The sequence below is a fragment of the Ambystoma mexicanum genome, chromosome 1q (genome assembly GCF_040938575.1).
Source record: "Ambystoma mexicanum isolate Mex_15411 chromosome 1q, UKY_AmexF1_1, whole genome shotgun sequence".
In the NCBI taxonomy this organism is placed as follows: Eukaryota; Metazoa; Chordata; class Amphibia; order Caudata; family Ambystomatidae; genus Ambystoma; species Ambystoma mexicanum.
The window spans coordinates 1,022,929,313-1,022,950,025 of NC_090922.1; the positions used below are offsets into that span (position 1 = coordinate 1,022,929,313).

The 20,713-nt window shown below is 45.3% G+C and overlaps 1 protein-coding gene across 1 annotated transcript in view; it reads left to right on the forward strand.

The window, feature by feature from the left end:
- Nucleotides 1-20,713, forward strand: part of DDAH1 (dimethylarginine dimethylaminohydrolase 1) — an 848,052-nt gene that overhangs the window by 530,797 nt on the left and 296,542 nt on the right. Inside the window, exons 3-4 of the mRNA XM_069641695.1 lie at nt 3,508-3,581; nt 15,208-15,327. Of these exons, the coding sequence (XP_069497796.1) occupies nt 3,508-3,581; nt 15,208-15,327 (194 nt within the window). The remainder of the gene's footprint in view (nt 1-3,507; nt 3,582-15,207; nt 15,328-20,713) is intronic.

Sequence of the window (20,713 nt, forward strand, 5' to 3'; positions counted from 1 at the left end):
GAGCGGACGGTAATAGTCTGATGGACCTTTGCTTGTTTTGGAGAAGTCCTCTTCTCTTTTTCTTCTTCTTCCTTGTTTTTGGATACATAGGACCACATTGTAATAAAAGTCTGATGTCACAATGCTTGCATTGAGACATGTCAGACTGGTGTTTCAATAAAAAAAAAAAAAAAAAAAAAAAATAGCGGATCTATAGAAGGTATTCCAACATCATTGATTGTGCCCTAATAGCCTCACTGTGTTAAAGTTAAACTTAGAAAGTGTGCCCTAATAGCATCACTGTGGTAAAGTTGAACTCAGAAAGTGTGCCCGAATAGCATAACTATAGAAGGTATTCCAACATCATTGATTGTGCCCTAATAGCGTCACTGTTGCACTCAGAAAGTGTGCCCTAATAGCATCACTGTGTTAGAGTTGAACTTAAAAAGTGTGCCCTAATAGCATAACTATAGAAGGTATTCCAACATCATTGAGTGTGCCCTAATAGCGTCACTGTGTTAAAGTTGAACTCAGAAGGTGTGCCCTAATAGCGTAACTATAGAAGGTATTCCAACAGCATTGAGTGTGCCCTAATAGCATCACTGTGTTAAAGTTGAACTCAGAAAGTGTGCCCTAATATCGGAACTGTAGACAGTATTCCAACATCATTGATTGTGCCCTAATAGCGTCACTGTTGAACTCAGAAAGTGTGCCCTAATAGCATCACTGTGTTAATGTTGAACTTAGAAAGTGTGCCAAATAGCGTAACTATAGAAGGTATTCCAACATCATTGAGTGTGCCCTAATAGCGTCACTGTGTAAAGTTGAACCTAGAAAGTGGGCCCTAATAGCATAGCTATAGAAGGTATTCCAACATCACTGAGTGTGCACTAATGGCGTCACTGTGTTAAAAGTAGAATTTTGAAGGTATTCCCAACATCATTGAGTGTGCCTGGTCGCATATACTTTACTGATTATCACACTACTACGCTTACTCTCTCCTATACACCACCATTCAACTGGAACACAGCAGTATTATGACACATTTGGTAAAGCTGTTCTCATACTAATATGACTCATCAAACTACCCATCATCCTAATAAAACACTGCTAGCTAGCACATACCGGCTAGCTTAGGTGTCTCCTCAGGCCTAACGCAGCCAGAACTCAGTCTGGATGTCCACCCCCCAGGCTGAACACATTCAACTGATCTCCTCAGCACCAAACTTACAGCTAAGAAGCAGCTATCATGCAAAAACCACACCAGCTGCACACATACCTGGTGCGCCCACGCACTTTACGACTCTCTCTCAACTGACTTGAACTGCGGTTCCCGAGAGCTTTCAACCTACCAGTGCCTTCAGATCATACCAATGGTACATAAGGTGCTATGCAAATGCAAAATAACATAACATATATTTTTCAACCCCCCAACTTTTTTGGGACTTCAGCCCAGTCAATTGTGTTATTACATGAAGACCTGCATAATTGCTTACTGTCACTGTCCCAAGAACTCCCTGGTAAATAAACTCTGCTGTGATGACACTAAAAACAATTCTACAGTAAATGCCCCTTGCCCTGTCTGCCGCAGTCCCAACCCCTATCCTGACATCATGGTAACATGCTGTCACCCCAGGAGCCATTCCTTAGATACGTAGATCACAATGGGCCTCATTCCGAGTACGGCGCTAACCAATGGCGCTATTAACGCCTTGGTTGACGCCGTACCCGGACCGGCAGCGCCTTGGTGGACGGCGGAATTACCGCCCCATTCCAAGGTTGGCGGGGCGGTAATTCCCCATTCACCAAGGCTCTTCCCCATTCCCAAATGAGCCCCCATAGGGCTGAATGGGAATGGGGAAGATGCAAATAACGGTGACCGTTCATTACGGTCACCGTTATTGGCTTGGAGGCCCCTTTGCGCCCTCGACTTTAACACCTGCTCAAAGCAGGCGTTAAGGGCGAGGGCGCAGAGGAAACTCGGAGTATGGCGGTAAGGGAATACCGCCACCGGTCCCGTTACCGGTGGCCGCTATCCCTTACCGCCATACTCGGAATGAGGCCCAATATCTTTTAAAAATAATAAAAAACATTTTTTTTTTAGTAATTCATTTCTTTTAAAAGGCAAAACAATCCCCATCTGTGGCTTCCGAATTAAAAGCATATTGCTAGTTTGGTCAATATGGACAACTATATACACAATCAAATCAAACTCAATCAAGAAACTGCTGCAAAAACGACAGTTTACTTCAGTTAGCAAAACAAAATCACCATTGTTTTGCAATGCAATCCCTAGTCAGATGGTGTTTTAAAGCCAACATTGCAAAAGGACATTTCACCAAAAACATGCCTACCAACTACAGCCGGGAAGAGATTTGTTCAATTGTCTGAATTGCACACCTGCCTCAAATCCCAGCTTCACCACTTAATCAAAGTGTGCTCTGCTGGAAAATCATTTTCTCTCACTGTGCCTTGTCTATCAACATTGGAAGTGCCAAGAAGTGAGTCATTTCACAGTCCAGTACTCCAGACAATGCTCTTACATGATATTGCCTCATATGCAAATATTAACTGTGACCATGTTTGTTTCTCAGCTTGTTTTTAACAGAACTTCCCATGGTTACTTTGCATAATAAAGGATAATTATTTATGTGGCATCATTGCCAATGATGTCACTTTAAATACAAAAAAGGAAGCCTTCATATATTTTGCCGACGGGTGTACCGGAAATCACTGGGCTAGTCTCGTCCGAACCATCAGTACTCCATCAATCATGCACCAGGGTCCAATTCTGAGGTGCATGCAAAAATAGAAAAGTGTTGATCCAAGAAGGAGCAACCCTTTCGTTAAAAGCAACACGGGCCCTAGTCACCATCATTAAATCCGGGCAGACCCTGCAAGGGCATCCTCTCTTGCAGAGCCCTTAATTTCCATGTTAAAAATAGGAGTTAAAATACAGCACCTGTGAGGTGTCATTAATATTTCTGCACAAGTTTTTCTTTAAAAGGTTAAGCTTTTCCTTGGGTGACAAACAAGGCATGTGCTGGCCATGTGGCACATATCCAGTAATTCATAAAGACCAGTACTCCACAGAAGTTATTTACAACTGCAAACACGCTTTCAGTAACTCAAACTACGAGCTTGTTAATGTCAAATTGTGTTATTGTCTGAAAATCGTATTACCAACATGTAATCCTGCGGAGGACGATTTGTGTCATTTATTTACCAATCCATAAATATCTATGAAGTCTCTCGCTATTCTTACTGGAATTTTAACAGATTGATGCAAAAAAACCTCATTAAACATAATGGTTTAATTAAATGTTGATGCAATGTTTGGGGTACCATCGTGTGCATTTAGGAAATAGATGAGTAACTTTCAAAGTTTGAACCAACGTTGGATGAAAGAAATAGAAAGTCTGTTTATTTTAGTTCAAAATGTGTGCACATTTTTGGGGATACATGTAATTGTTTGTAGATCCTTACATGGCTCATTTATGACGTCGATGTGTTCCTCTTATTTTACAGGCAAAGAGTTTTTTGTGGGTTTGTCAAAAAGAACAAATCAGCGCGGCGCTGAAATCCTGGCAGACACCTTTAAGGTTGGTACATGCTTTAAATAAGTGTTTTTTTTTTAACATTGTCAAAGGAATATAAATATTCAGAAATGTGCAAACGGGTGATTTTGATGGGGTTGTCCAAAACGGGCTCTATTGCCAGCAACTTAATGGGGAGGCAGATGAGTGTTCAACTCCACTTCTTACGGGGTCTCTACTGCGATAGGTGGGCTCGTAATGAGCATGGCAGTCACTGTAGAAACAGGTGGTATTTGGGAAAAGGCCTGCTTTTACCGACCATCCTCATAATGGGACGAAATACCTAAAAAAAAAAAAAAAAAAAATCAATGGTTGTTTTTCCCTAGATTCTACCAAACCACTGACGATCAATGATCTTTTCTTTGCTTCACAAAATATTTTGTCCCACTGGACCATCCACTTCACTTAGTTTAGTTTAGTTTGTTTATTTATAAAGCGTGTCCGAACCCTCAGGTAGCTGGGCGCATAATCATGTGCACAGCAGAGTTACATATCGTTACACAAACACATTAATACACCAGTCAGAGCATACATTAGTCCAGGCTATGAGTAGTTACATACAAGAATAAAGTATACAGAGAACAGTATACAAGATAGTTACAGTGGAGAGTGAGGACCGGGATACAGGGTGGTCCTGAATCGGATAAAGCCAGGGTGAACATTACTACATGGTGGCGAACGGCGGCTGGCCGAACGTGTCATTGAGAGATTGGATGTTTAGGCTAGTTACCATGATTTCACCTTGGCTCTGAATGGCCAGAATGCGGCTTCCGCTCTAATTGCAAGAGGGAGGGTATTCCAGCATTGTGCTGCGAGCACTGGTAATCAAGAAGATGCATTGGATCAAAAATGGGCCGAGAATGTGAGCGTCCTAGCGCACCGAAGCCCACATTCCGAAACCTTTTTTGATGCACAATGCACATAAATGTCAATTTAAACGATACCGTATGTGGTTAATAGTAATTACTGCATACGGTATACATGCTGGAAAAAATGCAACACCAATAACAAGGCCCTGTTTTTTTGACAGGCTGGGTCCATGTCCAGGCAACAATAGACCACTAGAATGTTTGACACCAGAATGGGAGGGAGGAGCTAGTTTCCTCAATGTGTTGCACACCACTTTCTTTTCTTGCAAGCGCTAACTGAGCCCACAGGGGTTCCCTTCACCTCTGCATGTATGCGTTCACCCTATTGGAACATGGTCCTTGGGCTATGGAAGATCAGGACAGGGTTTGGGACGCTATATCACATCTCGGGCAACTCGGACCTTCTCGTAGGAGCACATCTAAGGGGTCGCTAATACCGCTTGAGTGCTCCCTTGCAGATGGTGATGGCTTTACCAAGGGTCGCATATCGGCCCTCGCGAGAATGCTAGGCAGGGTTGATCCAGAAAAAAAATGGCCAAATAAATCCACCCGACACACATGGGTGGGGATAGAAGCTGTGCTAAGAGATAGCAATGCAATCATGTGGTGGCATCTGTGCAACTGCACACAAGTCCATGTGATGCCTCACAACTAAGGAATGTGCCATCAACATATTTGTAGGTGTTATTGACCAGCTACACAAGCTCTTCCCATCCCGTTCCCCTCTCTGTTGTATGAACTGCAGGGGGGCGGGTAACCGGTCCCACATGTGGTGGAGTTGTCCAAGAGCAAAGATATTCTGGAAGGAAATCCTGACCGGGATTAAACAGATACATTGAATCTATTTGCACCTGAAACTGTAGGCGTTGATTTTAAGATACTACCGACTCTTGAGCCGTATTGTAACACTTCTTAATCATTTACTTACCATAGCCAGACTGATCCTTGTTCAACACTGGAAGTCTATGGAAGGGTGTATTCTGGAAATTTGGTGGGACAACATTTTGCAAACTCTAGCACTGGAAAGAATGACCGCTATCACCCCTAATTGTCATTGGCTTCTGCCAGGACAATGCACAGTTGTTATTGAACCATGACCATTCCAACCACTCCGTGCCCAAAACACATCATTCAGACTTTCAACTCGCTTTAATCAAGTCATACCATCAAACTTTGCCTAGGAAGTGCCTGATAGTGCTGTTTCAAGGCAGACTTCTGAGAGTGAATGACTTAATTGGTGCTGCATGATATGATATGATAGTTTATTTATATAGAGCCTATACACAATGTGTTTCAATGCGCTTCAAGGCAAGTGAGGGAACAAGGGAAAATACAATGACATTCTTACAGGCCATGAACAGTAAGGATGTGAAATTAACTATCGTACTCGGCCTGATGACATTTCACATAGTGCAAGAGCTAAGACATAGATAAGGAAGGGAGGGGGAGAGCGGGAAGTAAATGGAAACAGGCAACTACCGTACTAGGCTTGACGACATTTCTGGTAGAGCCGGAGAAAAACAAAAGGTGAGGGAGAAGGGCGCATAATGGGAGGGGAGGAACAAAACAAGTGAATATCGTACTAGGCCTGACGACATTTCAGATGGTGCTGGAAGGGTCGGGGGGGTCAGACGTGGCTGTTATCATACTAGGACAATTTTGATAGAGTAAGTGCATAGAATAAAGTAAGAGGAGGTCAGAGGAGATAGGAAAAGGGAGAAAGGGAGAGGAGGAGAGAACAGAGATTAAGCAGTCAAAAAGAGTGGGGAAGCAAGAGGGAAGAGCAAATACAACAGGCAGAAGTCAGTAGTAACACATAATGTTGCCAGCCAGGATACAAGATGAAGATGGGAACAGTACAATTCAGGGCCACCATGAGTACAAGATGCAAAGGAAGTCCAGCATGAGAGTTGAGAAAGGGTGATGCACCGTGAATCAATGGAGTCCATAAAAGTCCAATCCAGCATTGGCCACGAGACAGTGATGGTGAAAACAGATGTATCAGGACAGACTACTGCAGAAGTAGGTTGGAGGGAGCGGAGGGAGAGCAGGTTAGAAGAATCAAGCAAAACAGGCAACACCTGTGTGCGTGAATGGGGGGGGACAAGGGAACATCATGGGGGGACCAGAAGTGGTGGGGATGGCCTGTGGGGACAGATGGAGTAACACATGTTGGTGCATACTTACCTGCTGTCTGAGCAAGGGTTCTGGTGCTGGGTCCTCCTGATATGAACAGGTCAAAACAGGAATTGCCCTTTTCTTGGTCTGCCCTTCAGTTCGGACGCCCTGGTGAGACACCCTTGATCTAAGAGTTAAGAGCAGGAAGAAGGTGGGTGGGGTTTAGGACAGGTGACCTAGACCCACTTGCACCTGCTCCCATCTGCAAAATAAGAGAGGATGGAGGGCTCCTTAAGTAGGGAAAAAGAGTGGCAACCACGAGGCATCAATTGGGCAGGACTTGCTAAGTGGGGAAAGAGCGGCAGCCAGGAAGGCACCAGGTGGGTGGGGCTTAGGCCAGGTGACCTAGACCCACTTCTACCTGCTCCCCATCTGCAAAGGAAAAGATGCTGCAGATGGGCGGGGCTTTCTAAGATGGGGAAAAAGAGCTGCAACCAGGAAGGCACCAGGTGGGCAGGGCTTAGGCCAGGTGCAGGGCTTTAAGTGGGCCGGGGCCTGCCGGGGCTGGGCCCCGGCAGGCTCCGAAGTTTCGTTTTGAGGTGGGGCCCTGCCGGGGCCCACTAATCTCCGAGCCTGCCGGGGCCCACTAATCTTTGAGCCATTATGGTGGCGCCGCACCTGCGCGGCATCCCTTTAATCAAGTGATGCCCGTGGGCCGGCGCCACCATTATGGAGAAAACATGAGGCCGCTGGAAGCAGAGGCCTTGCTTTCTAAATACTGAAGCTCCCGCGGATTCGCGGGAGTTTCAGTCTTTAGGAAAAAGGCCTCTGCTTCCAGTGGCCTCACCCTTTCAGCCTTAATGGTGACGCTGCCCCTCCCCAGCTGGCGAGGGGCAGCGCCACCATTAAGGCTGAATAGGCGAGGCACTGTCCCCTGCCAGGCAAGCCTATACAAAATAAATGCTGAGATCAGCAACCTCTCCCCCATAGGGGAGAGGGTGCTAATCTCTACAAAAGGCTGCCTGGCAGGGGTGCCAGTTGCCCATTGAGCCGGGGCTCGTCGAGGGGGCGTGGCCTAATGGCCATCAAGACCCCCGTTGTTAGGCCACGCCCCCTTGATGAGCCCCGGCTCGATTTGTAGTGCCACTTAAGGCACTGGCCAGGTGACCTAGACCCACTTGCACCTGCTCCCCATCTGCAAAGGAAGAGGCTGGAGGGCTTCTTAAGTAGGGAAAAAGAGCAGCAACCAGGAGGCACTAGGTGGGCAGGGCTTAGTCCAGGTGACCTAGACCCACTTGCACCCGCTCCCCATTTGCAAAGGAAAAGAGGCTGGCGGGTTCCCTAAGTAGGGGAAAAAGTGCAGCAACCAGGAGGCACCAGGTGGGTGGGGCTTAGGCCAGGTGACCTAGACCCACTTGTACCTGCTCCCATCTGCAAAGGAAAAGAGGCTGGAGGGCTCCTTAAGTATGGAAAAAGAACGGCAAGCAGGAGGCACCAGGGGTTGGGGCTTTCTAAGTGGGGAAAAAGAGCAGCAACCAGGAAGGCACCACGTGGGTGGGGCATAGGCCAGGTGACCTAGACCCACTTGCACCTGCTCCCCATCTGCAAAAGGAAAAGAGGCTGGAGGGCTCCTTAAGTAGGGAAAAAGAACAGTAACCAAGAGGCACCAGTTGGGCAGGGCTTGCTAAGTGAAGAAAAAGAGAGACAACCAGGAAGGCACCAGGTAGGCGGGGCCTAGGCCAGGTGACCTAGACCCACTGGCACCTGCTCCCCATCTGCAAAGGAAAAGAGTCTGGAGAGCTCCTCAAGTGGGGAAAAAGAGCAGCAACCAGGAAGCACCAGGTGGGTGGGGCTTGCTAAGTGGGGGAAAACGAGCAGCAACCATGAAGGCACCAGGTGGGTGGGGCTTAGGCCAAGTGACCTAGACCCACTTGCACCTGCACCCATCTGCAAAAGAAAAGAGGACGGAGGGCTCATTAAGTAGGGAAAAAGAGCATCAACCAGGAGGCACCAGGTGGGTGGGGCGTAAGCTAGGTGACCTAGACCCACTTGCACCTGCTCCCCATCTGTAAAGGAAAAGAGGCTGGAGGGCTCCTTAAGTAGGGAAAAAGAGCAGCAACCAGGAGGCACCAGGTGGGCAGGGCTTGCTAAGTGGGGAAAAGGAGCAGCAACCAGGAAGGCACCAGGTGGGTGGGGCTTAGGCCAGGTGACCTAGACCCACTTGCACCTGCTCCCCATCTTCAAAGGAAAAGAGACTGGAGGGCTCTTTAAGTCAGGAAAAAGAGCGGCAACCAGGAGGCACCAGGTGGGCAGGGCTTGCTAAGTGGGGAAAAGGAGCAGCAACCAGGAAGGCACCAGGTGGGTGGGGCTTAGGCCAGGTGACCTAGACCCACTTGCACCTGCTCCCCATCTTCAAAGGAAAAGAGACTGCAGGGCTCTTTAAGTCGGGAAAAAGAGCGGCAACCAGGAGGCACCAGGTGGGCAGGGCTTGCTAAGTGGGGAGAAAAAACACGCTACTGGTGTGATAAAAATGTCATAACCAGGTCTGCCTTCAGCCACTTGATTTATGAACACTGTGTGTCCTCCATTGAAGTTCTGTTAAAATCGAGCTTTGGCAAAATCAACTGTTTTGGCTTGTGTTATAAGTATTAGGCGTTTGCTGGACACTGCTATTGCACCATTTTGCACCTGCTCCCAACAATGGCCAGTTAATACCACTACGGCAGTGCCTGGCATGTGCCTCTGCCATACCTACACAAAAGCCCAAACTGTTGGCGTTGCCAATTTTTTGTCATAGATGGCCATGTAGGTAAGTATTCAGCCCCTTCAAGCCTGGGGTGCCAAAGCGTCATGCCGTGTTGCCATCTTCATAGAAAGCATTTGAAAATGCTACTGAATTATAAACCATATCTTAAAATACTAGGACACAAATATGTGTCTAATAAAGGTCATTGTTTTTACATGGATACCATTTTGTACGTCCACCACATGACACGTCACGCAGCATGTAATTATATTGCAGCAGGATTCAGGCTTTGGATACGTGCTAACATATTTGAGCACGTATTTTATCTTGCAGTCACTGATAAGGAAGTGTGACAAAATATGTAACCACTTATTTTATCTTGTTATCACTCATAGATAACTTGCTTATTTTCGATAAGGGCGTTCACCTATTCAAAAAGTCACCCGGGCCTAGCCTTTTTTCAGTAAATTATTTTTTTATAAACATGATTCCAGCTTGTGGATAATCACTCCATCGAAACATGTTTTAGTTAATTAACAATCATTCACATTTAACATCAAAGCGTGTAAACTCGGGCAGAATTGCGTGTAGACAACCAGACATCCACTATAAAGAAATGGCTGTATTAAAAACCACTTTATAATGAAGGACAATATCAGCACTTTAATGACTCTATAATTAGCATCATTAATAAACATGTGTGTAGCCGAAAAGAAATTTGTAAAGAATTGAGAACTGTGAAACCTATAGCTCAATTAATGTGCACGAGTATGCGTCTGTAAAATACAATAAACCGCATCAAGTCAGTCATTACATCATATTTGGAGAACAATGGGTTGTTTCACCCACTATCCAGCTCTTTCCCATACACTCTAGGACTGGAATATGTTCATATATGTATTGTGCTTCTAGAATATGTTGGAAACACTGATTAGTAATCGCAGTGCAATAATGAGTTTGAGAAAGATTGCCGAATGTCTACGTGTAATAATTTAATGCATACATACTTTTTACGACATTCTATTTTCACCTTTGTCATATTTAGTTTAATGTACCCCTAACTGTACATTGTAATGCTGTTAAAATTCACTGTAGAGTTCTGTACCATACAGACACCATACATATACCCTGGCCACAGGGCCCATGCTTTATGTGGGTACAGAAATCCAACATACAAATAATTTTTGTTTTATATTATGGTTTTAAAGCTCGGATCTGGCTCGAGGGCAGTGGTGCGCTGTACAGAGTGTGGGTAGCCAGCATTTGGGCTGGCATCTTTTAACAATAGCGCAATACTGTGAGTTGAGGTCTGTATGCGATATGTGCATTCATTGGAATTAGTCCTTGGTCAGGTGTTGTTGAAAAAGACATGTATTCAGAGTTTTGCAAAATTGGATAATTGTGGGGATATTCCTTCCCAACACCGGCGTTGCGTTCCAGAGGCTGAGGGCATGACAAGAGAAGGATTGTTTGTGGGTGATTTGTGATTCAAGGCAGTTGGTCATTATGCTGCATGAGGAACATGTGCCATCAGATAAGTGGAGTTTAGCCGCCAGGTACGCTGATGTGCTATTCGTGACTGCTTTGTAGACGATGCATACTGTCTTGAGCGGTATTGTGGCCTGGAGAGGAAGCCAATGTGTTTGGGTAGGACAGGGGTGATTTAGTCAAAATTCAGTGCACTCATAATAAGACGTGCTATGCTGCGGTGCACTGCTTTTAAGGGAGCCAAGTGAGCAGCTCTGAGCCCCCATCAGGATGGCATTTCCCCCTCGATGAGCGAGACCACAAGGTCCTGCACTACAGTCCCGAAGTCTTGCGGTGGGATGAAAGGTCTGATTTTGAAAAGGGTGGAGATTCGGGGCCAGGCTGTTTGTGCCTTTTTGGATATATGTTTCTGGAAGGACAGGCTGCTATCGATGGGGAGGTCTAAGGATTTTGCTGAGTCAGAGAATTGTAGATCAAAACCATCAAGGCGCATATCATTGAGCCATTGTTTGACACATCGTCGTTTAGCGGGCAGATCGATGAGGACAAATTCAGTCTTGGATGGGTTTAGTTTGAGGTAGGCAGTAGAAATCTGGGACTGGATGATGGCTAGGTAATTGCAGAGACGAGTGATTTTGTGCGTGCTACTACTCTCATGTACAACAGAGTATTGTCTGCGTATTTGTGGAGGGTTATATTGGGATCTTTGAGGTGTGTGCACAGAGGAGAATATCAAAGTTTAAAATGATTGGTGAGAGGATAGAATCTTGGGGGACTCTGCAGGAGATCTGGAGTCAGTTATAATGCAATACATTCATCTGCATGGCATGGTGCCTGCCCGAGAGGTAGGACGTAAACAAATTCAGGACAGTACCAGAGAATGTCAACCTGTCAGCAAAGAGGAAGGGGAGGATGCAGTGGTTGACAGTGTTGAATGCAGCTGAGAGGTCAAGGAGGGGGAGGAGGCATGAGTTACCCTTATCAATGATTTGAAGTGCATCATCCACCACCTAGATTGTGACTGTCTCAATGCTAAACTTCTTGCAGAACCCTCTCTGAAAGTCATTTAGGAGGTGAAGTTGTTTGTTTCTGGCGAGTAGTTGTGTAGCAGCAATTTTTTACAAGATTTGCCAGTAAATGGGAGATTCCTAATGGGCCAGTAGTTCGCCACATCCTTTGGATCTAGGGTTGTTTTTTTCAAGAGGTCATATGAGACCAATTTTAAGGGTGTCCGGGAATAACACTTCTGTGAGCGAGGCATTAATGATGATAAGGAGCGCATTGAGCACCGGGCCCGTCAATTATTTAAGGATGGAGGCTGGGATGATATCGTCAGAGTAAGAAGTAGGTTTCAGGGAGGCAATCATTTTTTGGAGATCCGGGGGACAGGGGAGGATTTGGTACAGAGGGGCAGTGTGTATGTCAGAGTGCAGGGAGCATTAATGCTGTGGGAGGTTGGTCAATGGCCTATGTGATTTTGTCTATTTTTTTCGATGGGAAACATGCAAGGGAATCAACACTGTTTTTCAATTGCTGGTACTTCAGGGCCAGGTGATTGTTTGGTAACATACCTTACTATATCAAAGATGGATGTGCTCCTGTTAGAGGCTGCTGCAATTGTGATGGAGTAGTAAGGAGCTTTGGTCTCCGTAATCAGAACCCTACGGTTCGCACAGAGAGATTTAAGGTTGGTGAGGTCTTCAGGGTTACATTCTTTGCACCAGAGTTTCTCTAGGGCTCTGAGTGACCGTTTGTTGCAGGTGAGCTTGGGGGTGTGCCAAGGCATGGCTCATTTGATCTTAGTGTGACTTTGTTTTAGGGAGGCAAGAGTGCATGCGGGTTTGATAACATGGGCATTGAATATTTCTTGGAGTCCATGGAACTGGTCAGTGTAAAACACATGCTTCAAGTGTGTTTGTCAGCTTGTGACTCCTGTGACTCGGGAACCTTAAAACCTCTGAGAAAGATCTTATTAGAGTGTGCTAATTTGGGAGAGGACAGTAAGTTGGTGATGTCGGCAATGAAAGAGTCACTACTGTGAGGTGATCTGAGGTGGAAGATGATGGATTCCTTGACAGGTAAAGGGACCTTTGGATGATTGCTGATGCTTTTTTTCCTTCCTGGTCAGTCGGCATGTTCAATGAAGTAGACTTTGGATAGGAGGATCCTAAAAACATGGGGGGAAGGGGCAAACCATTTTTCAGTGATGCATAGGACATCAAGGGTGTTGTACGAGATGAGGTCAGTGATCTCTGCAGTGTGTGTGACTATTGAGTGAGCATTGATCTACATAAGAGGGGGTGTGGTCAGTGGGCGTTGAATGGGGGCAAGGGTGATATTGACGACATTTGCTCTGGTAGCTTGTCGGGCTGCCCAGTTCGCTACGCCATTCGAACAGTAGTTGGAGCGGGGATGGGCTGCAGAAGTAGAAGCCCCTTTGTGATATCCTTGGCAAGTAGCATGGTAGTGACTGCATTGTAGGTGAAATGCAGGATATTGGGTCTGTCCATTGGCCATATGAGGCCAGAACAAGCACTAACAGGTGAGGTCTTAGTCTTCGTCTGTCTGTTCTTGAGGACACTGGTGATGAGGACGCCTAAGGAGGACTGGTGAAATAGGTGGTGGTCAAACCAGCTGAATAGCAGGACCTGGTCACGTGACCAGCAGTTTACTCTATGCTGTCTGCCTGAAGTTCTTAAGTGGAGGCCTGGAAGGCGTGAAAACTGGTGGTGGGCGGAGCAGATGAATGGCAGGTCCTGGTCACGAGAACTTTAAACGAAAGATTTTAAATGAACCAGCAATTTAAATTGTTCACATGTTCTGATGGTGCAGTAATGCAGGGATGAGTCTTAGGCAGGAATGGGCCTTGGAGCGGGGAACTTTCTCTGAGCTGGGATTGTTTTCAGTTCATGGACTGTCCTCATTGCTATATTTGGCCTTGGGCATGGATCTGTTTTCATGCATGGGTGCTCAACCAAGCAGTGATTGGCCTCTATATGTGAAGGGGGGATTTTTAAGGAAATGAATGGGTGAGAATGGCACTTATGGTGCTAATGGGTCATCAGAATGGCATGGGACTCTGGGTAGTGAACAGCCCCAGAAGTAAGGATGCATCTCGGACCAGAGATGTGCTAAGTGTATATACTCTGATTTGTATTTATTTGGCTGGTTGGTCAGGCAGAAGTGCTGTACATAAGGTAGAAATAGAGATTGTGGAGGAAGTACCACAGCAGCTTAGAGGCCCATGGGTTTAAAGCGCTATATAAAAAATAGATAGATAGATAGATAGATAGATAGATAGATAGATAGATAGATAGATAGATAGATAGATAGATAGATAGATAGATAGATAGATAGATAGATAGATAGGTGCTTTTGCATAATTACATTGTATTTGTGAGCAATAGCTGGAGATTGTATGGGGAATGGGTTGGTTTATAGAAAAGGGTGTAGTGATGACAGCCAAACATACATAAATATGGTGTACATGAGGGCAATGGGCTGATATGTAAATGGATACAATGTACTCATACGCCATTGTTGCTTACCAGGGTGCTTTGTGGGGATGGTCTGAGGCGGGAGATGGGCCTCAGGTCTGACATGGACCTCACACAAGCATAGGACTCAAAGCAGAACTGTTTTCCAAAGCAGGCCTAGCGTAGCATTCTGGTTGAGATGCAGTTATAGGCCTCTTGGCAAAAGTGGGAACCAGGCAGGGATGGGTTACAGCGAGGAGTGGAGATGGTCCTTGTGTGAGGTGTAGGGATATGGATGAGAAATATTGTGTAAGGTTAACTTTGCATGGGGAGAGCAGCGAGGCAGCGTCTGTCATGCAAAATGTCACAACTATCCTATTATGCTATAATCAGATGGTTGTGATGTCCGTTTTAGCTCATTATAATTTTATTCCGAACTGCAAATGACCTCCCTTTTATGTTACACAATATATGGAATATATGAAATGTGGATCGTGCATTCATTCATTCATGTATGTATCATTCTGCACTTATACACAGTTGTAACTTAAACTTGTGTGACAATCACAGAGAAAAAGTGTTGCGATACCTTGGCACGGGAGAGATCTCACGCAAAGAGCACCAGCCAAGTGTCCTGTAACATCATCATTGCTTAAGTATTTAACCGCATTTCAGTTATGACCGGACACGCAACGTCTTGACAACTCCAAAACGTGTTTACTTTGCTAGAACTGTAAAACCGAAAGCTACAAAAACATTATATTAAAAAAAGACAGTCACAAGGGGGGCACGGATGGGGTGGTGTTCAAAAACAGGATGCATGCTGAGCAGTTGAGAAGCAGAGCTTCAGGGTATATGGGTATGGACCACTGTTTAATCAGGCAAAGCATGTAGAGTGAAACCTATTCAATGAACGTATTTCTAATTGCATGCAGGACTATGCAGTCTCCACTGTACCCGTGGAGGGCCATTTGCACCTGAAGAGCTGTTGTAGTATGGCTGGACCGAACTTGATTGCCATTGGCTCAGGTGATGCTGCACAGAAAATCCTGAAGGTAACATGAACGATTTGCACACAGCTCTGCAATCTCAAATCACGCGTGGGAAGCGGGGGTGGGGAAGCGGGGGTGGGGAAGCGGGGGTGGGGAAGAGGGTGAGGGATACCCCTCCCAGAAGGATCCCAGCAATGTGTCATTGAAATTGAAAGAGAAAAGGTCCCTGTGAGCGACTACTGCATTCCCTGGAAATATCATTTACTTTTTGGTGTTAAGGCCATAAAAGTAATTAAGGCCATGAAAGCAAGCGGTGCATATCATTAATGCCCCAGTGGATTCGTTCGCCGAATAATAGGGTTACATTGTTGTTTATTTTTCACAAGAACTTGTATTGCTTGTAGCGTGAACCTAGCTCGAGAGCAGCCGAGTGCATTACACCGAAAAGATGTCTGCATTGGGAGTGGCATTTTAAATAGTAGCGCAGTACTGTTGGTGAACAGAGGGTGGGATTTTTATTCATCCAGCGGGTATTGTTGAAAGAACCACGTTTGCAGTGTTTTGTGTGCGCTTAATATTGCACAGTGCAGGTTCCATGAAAAAGTGTACAGCCTGAGCCGCCATCTTCTTTGTTGTTCTTGTACAGTACTGTCATTGATTAAACAGTGACGTCCAGTACTCTCCATGATCAGCGGCTAGCATTGTGTTTTACAGTCTGAAAGCTACGGATACCTTGGTGTACAATCTAGTGAATGATTTGTTCTAGAGAGAAGAGAGCTAGCTGGATAATTGGGCATTTGAATTATATTTCGCCCAGTAGCCTAAAAAGATTCCATTAATGGCATAACGAACACTTCTGCTTTCCCTCCGTAGCAGGAGAGTCCTCTCTAATGAGGCTCCTCCTCATTGTCTCCCGGTCTGTGTATGTTCCCTGGGGCACTGCACTGCATTTTCTCTTATGTCACTGTTGATTAGGGAATATGTGCACCACTTTTCTACGGGATAGGTAGATTTCATCGCAGGTTTTTCCATCAAGGGAGAAATCATTGAAGTTGTCTTCAACAAATTTTACAGCAAATATATGTGGGGGCTGGATTAGGGAAATGTAAAAGGAAGAGGGAGTGGGGGAAAGCTGTGATGGGGTTTACCCCACACACATTTGTGGTGAAATGTCTTGCAACAAAATAAACATGCAATCTATTCTGCCTCAATGAAAAAATCTCAAGGAAATCACATAGAACTTTTCCCATTTGTTTGCAGAATCCCAGAAAGTAGTGCAAATGTATTACCGATTGCCAATGTATACATGCATGTTGGTGACTGTGTAAACTGCATTGATGCAATTATTGGCAATCAAACCATGTATATAAAATGTCCCATCTTGACTCCTCTTAAAATATTTCAGGAAAGGTTTACCTGCATAAAGGAACAGGGTACGCAGGGTTAATGTTGTGGTGTTGCTTTGGATACCCAGTATTGGACCCTTTCCTAAATTGGTATCTTAATTGGTTCAAGTAGGGGGAAGACCAAAAGAGCGAGATTTAACTGGCCTTTTTTGCCATGACAACAACCTCAGACTGTGTAAATGTGGTTTGTGAGCAATGTGGTAATTTGCATGCTCACATGTGATATGGAGTGGAGGGTAGGATATGTCTACTACATTCCGATTCAGGTCCAGTGTAAGACGGGTTACTGCTTAACTCCCACTTTACTCATGGTTATAATATGGCACTAGAATGGCCGCTCTGCAATGGTGCAAGGGGTCCTCCTCAGATATCTAGAGGGATTACAGGCACTTATTGACACTTATACAAGCCAGAGGCATTGTCAAACTGACCGACTTACTAACCCTTCCCCTTCCTTCTTGCTCCTCCAACCTAACCAACACTACTACACATGACTAGGTGCTAGACACACTACAAATAAACACACCAAGAATTAATCTAATGCTCACACCCTAACAGCTCTCTGAGACTCTGAAAACAACACAAGAGGGAACCCCCCCTGCACATAGTCCATAAATCCATCAACACAACACAATATGCTCAAAACCTAACAGCCATCCGCGACTATGGACCCTTATGGATGCAACTAACCAGTGTTCACAACCACAAACCGCAACCTTAACATCACACAACACACACACCCAACACAAACACTAGCCCACATCCGAGGCACTGAGTCCTACCCATACGGTTACAACACACAAGGCCTCCCAACCGACTCCAACATGCAAGACAATGCTCACAGAGACCAGTACTTCCTGGTTCTGAACCTATCCTATCATCCTATTCACCACTAACGCACCCAGCCGTCTTCTCTTGAAGAGCAATGTGAGCGCCTGGAGACCGCCCTTGGGTGGTAGTGATGCGCGGTATAAATCAACATAACACGCAGGGAATTCTGTAGAAATGAAAGCTAATGTGCATAGGACCTGCATTATTTAATCCACTTTAAGAGAGAAGGACTCCGGAGTGAGTAGGTTGGAAAGGGGCACATAACACAATGAACTTGGAATATTAATGTCATAGAACCTGAAGTTGGGTGGACCAGATAAATAAGCAGGCGGTCAAGATGGCAGAGATTAGTAGAACACTCGTTATATAGTCAAGTGACTATAAAAGCCATGCTAGGGGCATACAGTGCCCAAGTCAGCCGCTATTGTAATCCATGAAGCAAAAGTCTGGAGGATGACAAACTTAGTGCAGCAAGAAAGTGCTTTCCTTACATCAACAATGGTCTCCGCAAGCTCCACACCAACACACACCATGCACCAGGAAGCAGCGATACCTTAACTTTAGGATATAAAAACACTTACGCCTCTCTTACTATGGGCACTGGAATGGACCATTGTGCCACTAACTCTGATGAAGCTTGCTTGCACAATGATCGCTGATCAAATAATTCCTGCCTTGGAATATATACAAAAGGCGTGTGGGGCAGAGTGGTCTTGGACATTCATATTGCAAACCTAGAGAGATTCTCCAGTAGCAAAGAAAACCAAAACTGATAGATTCTACTGAAGAGCCACAATAGATGGCAAGGCAACAGAGATGCAGGCCCTAGCTGTGGGTAACCATGTACTGATGCAATTGTTTCTTAACTTGGATGGGAGAGTAGGGGCTTTGGTCTTTAATGCAGAAAACAAGAATTGTATTAGCTTGATTCCATGTAAAGAAACTACCATTGGTCACAGACACAGGACAATGGGATGGGAAGCCAAAACATGAGCGCACTCTGAAAGTATGTTGGACTGTAGCTCGATAGAACCCTTCTGCGCCTATTTTAGATCTGCAAAACTTTATATCATCGGAATTTGGTCCCTTGGCTCAGAGAAAGGGTTTTTTAAATGCTGCCTCCCAGCGTTCATGATCTTCATTACACGTGATGAGTTGTGTTTGTACATCAACATTTGATTTAATTACACAAGGAAGGGGGAATAAGAGGTGAAATAATCAGATCAGAAACGACCAGAATGACGCATGGACACAACAAGAACACTTGGCAATAATACTCGCATTTTAAAGAAAAGAGCTGCACCCCAATCGTATTTACAAATAGTTTTACTTTGTATTGTATTGCATTTTATCTTCTATACATATTTTAAAGGTATTGGTTTTATTTTTCCAGAATAAGTTTGTATGATGGTGTTGACATTCTATTGGGTGGTTTGCAGAGGGATAGGCAAACGGGAAAAGTGTGCATTCGTTCATTTGAAAACAAGGATACGATACACACAGAAATGCAGCTTGCTTAAAGCCAACAATAATGTGTGCAACAAGAAACAGGTCTTCGTCTGAAAACATCAAACATTCTTACCCCAAACCTCCAGTTTATAGCGATATTTAACACGTCTTTTATAGCACTTCCTAGGTTAGTTTTCTTGCATCAGTTATCTTCTGGGTTGAGAACTGCGGCTCAATACTTTGGGGTTCATTGCACCAGCTCTGCTTCTGAACAGTGCCCATAGGAATGGTATTGAGTCTCGAGGAAGTGCGGCCGGCCAGAGCACACAATCTTGCAATAATGAACGCCCACCCTGGTACATGAACTTCCCTGAAACACATGTCTGAGCGTCCATAGAGAAGACAAGAAAACACCATTAAGCTCATCTTCCTGGAATACATTACCAGTAAGGCTGAGTTCAGGTGATCATACAATCATACTGAGCCATTGATTAAAAGATGGCAAGAATCATCACTGAAGCATTGACAGATGGAATGGCCCAACTACTTTGCAAGAGTGGGCTGCTGTTTTGGGCTCACCCTGTTTTGTCGCGTAGAGCCAGGAGAGTATGGACGCCCTGTCTCTTTTGGCAATGCCTGACAGGAACCAGAGTTCCCCAGGAGGCGGCTAAGATGAATCACAATTTGCATCCAAAGGGAACCTGTGGGTGAGCGGGAGCTCGGAGTACTAGCGGTTTTAGGAGGTTGCCAGAAATGCTCCACTGATGAAGCTGGTGGTCTTCGGCTGAAGCACAAAGCTTGGGGTAGTTTAGAGGAGGTCATGAAAAGTTTAGGAAATGGACTGAGGTGTAGTGATGAATTCCAGAACAGGCAGGAGAACAAGCAAGGACCACGGAGTGGAGAAGGGATGGCGGGAACCAAGAACCGCGCAAACCTGTTTCATCAGTGAGCAAACGGGAAATGCTGCAAAAACAATAGATTGCTCACTGGGCTCCCCTGTATAATGTGCACACGGGAGCAATCGGAAAGAACAGGAAGTGCAGGGACCATCATATTTGATGTGTAAGAAGAACAGATAAACACACTATGGTGGCCATCATGCTTGGGGCAGCGGCACGCACAATTGAGAAGCACTGGTGAGAACCCTGAAAGCTAGGGTGAGCCTGCCACATGACCGCAGACTCATCCCTCAGCAAGAGCACCACAGATACCAACCACCTAGAACAATGGCAGTGCACAGGTGAGTGACGCTGGACAGGGAGTGAATATAGTGCCCTTCCAGGACAGGGATGGGAATGGAGAGAATGGCAGAGGATAGAAAGTGTCTGCTCATTTTGATCTGACAGAGACCTATAATTCCTGGTCAGTATCACTTCCTCTTTCTATGTCCATATTCCTGGACATATTGGCTCACTCAGCAAGGCTCTTGTGATTAAGAGCACACCAAAGATAGCAAAGGTAACCCAGGTGGGTTCTTGCATAGATGGACCAAAGAAAATGTCATTTGCTTTCTGGTAGTCTTCACCAGTTCAGTAATCAAACTGTATGCATGTAATAAATAGCCTTGGTTATGGATGGCTATGTTTTTCTTGGTTAAAACAGGTCTGGGGAGGTGCAGTGGAATTTTCAAGCACCCTGACACAACTTTCTTTTTCAGCCCATTTTCCGTCTGTCACCGTCCAGTCTTTATTTACTTGAAGTGCAATCTCGTAAAACAGACTCCACGTACTACCCTCTCCAAAAAACGTTTCTGAAGCAAGAGT